Source organism: Otolemur garnettii, unplaced genomic scaffold, assembly GCF_000181295.1.
Source record: "Otolemur garnettii isolate 467f Iridium unplaced genomic scaffold, OtoGar3 scaffold00007, whole genome shotgun sequence".
In the NCBI taxonomy this organism is placed as follows: Eukaryota; Metazoa; Chordata; class Mammalia; order Primates; family Galagidae; genus Otolemur; species Otolemur garnettii.
In genome coordinates, this window is record NW_003852402.1 from 5536421 (window position 1) to 5539103 (window position 2683).

Genomic DNA, 2683 nt, shown 5'->3' on the forward strand with positions numbered 1-2683 from the left:
CTCAAAAAAAAAAAAAAAAACAGCAACTGAAGCACCAAAAGAAAAGTTCAGCCTTTCTTCGCAAATTACAAATAATTAGAAAAGCGCAAACAGAAAGACATTGAAATGCATCCCTATGGCCCAACAGAACCAAAAAATAAAAATGAGAGTTCAAGGAATTTTCACAATTTTGTTAACTACACAGTTTTTTCCTTCTAGACACGGGGGTCTCGCTCTGTTGTCCAGGCTGGTCTCCAACTCCTGGGTTCAAGCGATCCCACTTCAACTTTACGAGTAGCTGACACTACAGACGCACGCCGCCGGGCTCAACTGCACTTGCATGTAACTTAACTTGGGAAAAAAACTATTTTGATAGGACATCCGGTGTTCATTGGATACGTTTACATTCTGAATCCCAATACTGTATAAAGAAATCGAGAAGGCCAAGATTTTGCATCACCTAAATTTGGCGACGCTCTCAAAGAGTCCGCAGGACGACAAAACGTGGTTGGAGCAGGATGCTCCAGCCGGGCTTCCGGACGTTCTCCTGCCTCTTCCGGTTCCGACGAGGCGGGAGCGGGCAGCCCAGCCTCCCGGCATTCGCTGCGACAGCCTTGGGGTGCGTGTGAAAGACACCGCCCCCGTCGGGCGCGCGTGCGCACACGCAGGCGGTCCAAGACTGACACACGCGCGGGGACCCCGTGCACGGGACTTTGCGCTCACGCTCTCAGCCTGCGTATACACTCGGCATCTCTGGTCCCCTAGCTTGGCGACCCGGGGATCCGTGGGGAACAGGCAGAGGGCGGGCCGAGGCGGGGCCCCGGGAGAGCTCGAGAAAGAGGGCGGGGCCCGCAGTGCTGGCGGGCGGGCAGAGTCAGGAGGGCTGGGCCCACGGGCGGCGGCGGCGCTGGAGTAGGCTGTGGCGGGGGTGCAGGCGCCATGGAGGCCGAGCTGGGGCCGAAGAACCCTCCCAAGGAGGGCGCGCGGGCCCTGGCTGAGTTCGCGGCGCTGCACGGCCCCGCGCTGCGTGCCTCGGGGGTCCCCGAGCGGTACTGGGGCCGCCTCCTGCACAAGCTGGAGCACGAGGTGCGGGGACGGGCGCGGCAGCTGCGGGCAGGAGGGCGACTGAGGGACCGCGAGGCGGAGCGCGGGCGTCCCCGAGGGAGGTGAGGCTGGGGACGCGGGCGCCAGGATGAACGACGCCTTGGCCAAAAAAAAAAAAAAAGGAGCGGTTTGGAAGAGTGACCGCAGGAGAGCGGTATCTGTGGCCAGGCTCCTGCCAGGGCTGAGACCGGGGCTGCGGTGGGAACTTGGATCCCAGCGTGTGACAGCCCCGCGACAGCCCTGTAAGGAGTCAGATTCATCACCCCTTTTTACAGTTGAGAAAACTGAGGCTCAGAGACTCTCCCCAGGTCTGTCAGATTTCACAAGTAGGTTTCTCCCCTGGGGACATTAGGGGCTTCGTGAATTTGCTGTAGCTTTAACGAGCTGGTTCTTGGAATCCTTCTGTGTTTCCTCATTTGCCTTAAGCCTCGGGGGCCCCATCTTTTTGCAGATGAAAGGAAACAGGCTGTGGGAGGTGGAGAAGGAATCCAAAGGGAAATGAAAAGAGCTTTGAGGCTTCTCGGTTCTCTGTCTTTTTGTGAGGAGTGAGATAAATCCCTAGCGGAGGTGATGAGGTGGAACCCCAGAGCCAAGAAGAGGGTGACCTGAGGGAACCAGAAGTTGGAGCCTGGCTGCTGGGCAAGCCCAACCCTCTCTGAGCCACTTTCTGTCTTGTATCCCTGGTTGGACAGGAACCTTCCTGCTCAAAACACGGAGATACTTTTTAAAAGAAACTATTTCTTTTGCCCATGAGACATGTGCCACTTCTGCCACCGTTTCCTGAGGACTCGCCCTGGTCCCAGGCCTGGACTAGGGTAGAAGGAACTTTGATGAAGAAGATAAAGCATCCTTATATGCTGGGTGAAAGGGGCGCAGTGTGGGAGTGCTCCCGCTTCTGCCCAGCCAGTGGCCCTTTTGAACCCCTGTCCCCATGTAGAAAGGGGATGGTGAGACTGGAGCACCTGGCTTCCACAGTGGTTGCGGTGGCATGAGGAGTAAACTGCACCCAGTACCTGGCACATAGAAGGTAGTTGCCTCAGTGCCATGGCTGCTGGTGCCCTGAGGGGCAGCCATTGTTTTTCTGTGACCCTCCTGAGCCAAGCCATTACAGGCAGAGCTGAGTCACCTCTTCACCAGGCATAAACCTGCAGCCAGTATTCCTGTGTGAAGGTGCCTGCTGCTGCCCGCCCAGGTGTGGGGGAGGGCACACACCTGCACAGCAGCACCCTCTACCACTGGCTGGGTCATGCTACGTTAGTTCCCTTAGAAAGGATGGGGAGGTGTGAAAGGGTGGTTTGAGGGGTGGAGGTTGTTGGGTTTTTTCAGCACCCTGAAAACAGAACTGTTGTTTAAGAGTCAGAATCTTGCTCTGTTGCCCATGTTAGAATTCATGGGCTCAAGCAGTCCTCCCACCTCAGTCTCCTGAGTGGCTAGGACTGTAGGCACATGCCACCACACCCAACAAGTTTTTTTAAAAAATTTGTGGGCTCAGCGCCTATAGCTCAACCGGCTGAGGCGCCAGCCACGTGCACCTAAGGTGGCGGGTTCGAATCCCCAGCCCGGACCCGCCAAACAACAATGACGGCTGCAACCAAAAAAT

The 2683-nt window shown here is 56.5% G+C and overlaps 1 protein-coding gene across 1 annotated transcript in view; it reads left to right on the forward strand.

The window, feature by feature from the left end:
- The first annotated feature begins 745 nt into the window (after positions 1–745).
- TTLL12 (tubulin tyrosine ligase like 12) overlaps positions 746–2683 on the forward strand; it is an 18446-nt gene continuing 16508 nt past the window's right edge. Inside the window, exon 1 of the mRNA XM_003783431.3 lies at positions 746–1065. Within this exon, the coding sequence (XP_003783479.1) occupies positions 919–1065 (147 nt within the window). The 5' untranslated portion in view covers positions 746–918. The remainder of the gene's footprint in view (positions 1066–2683) is intronic.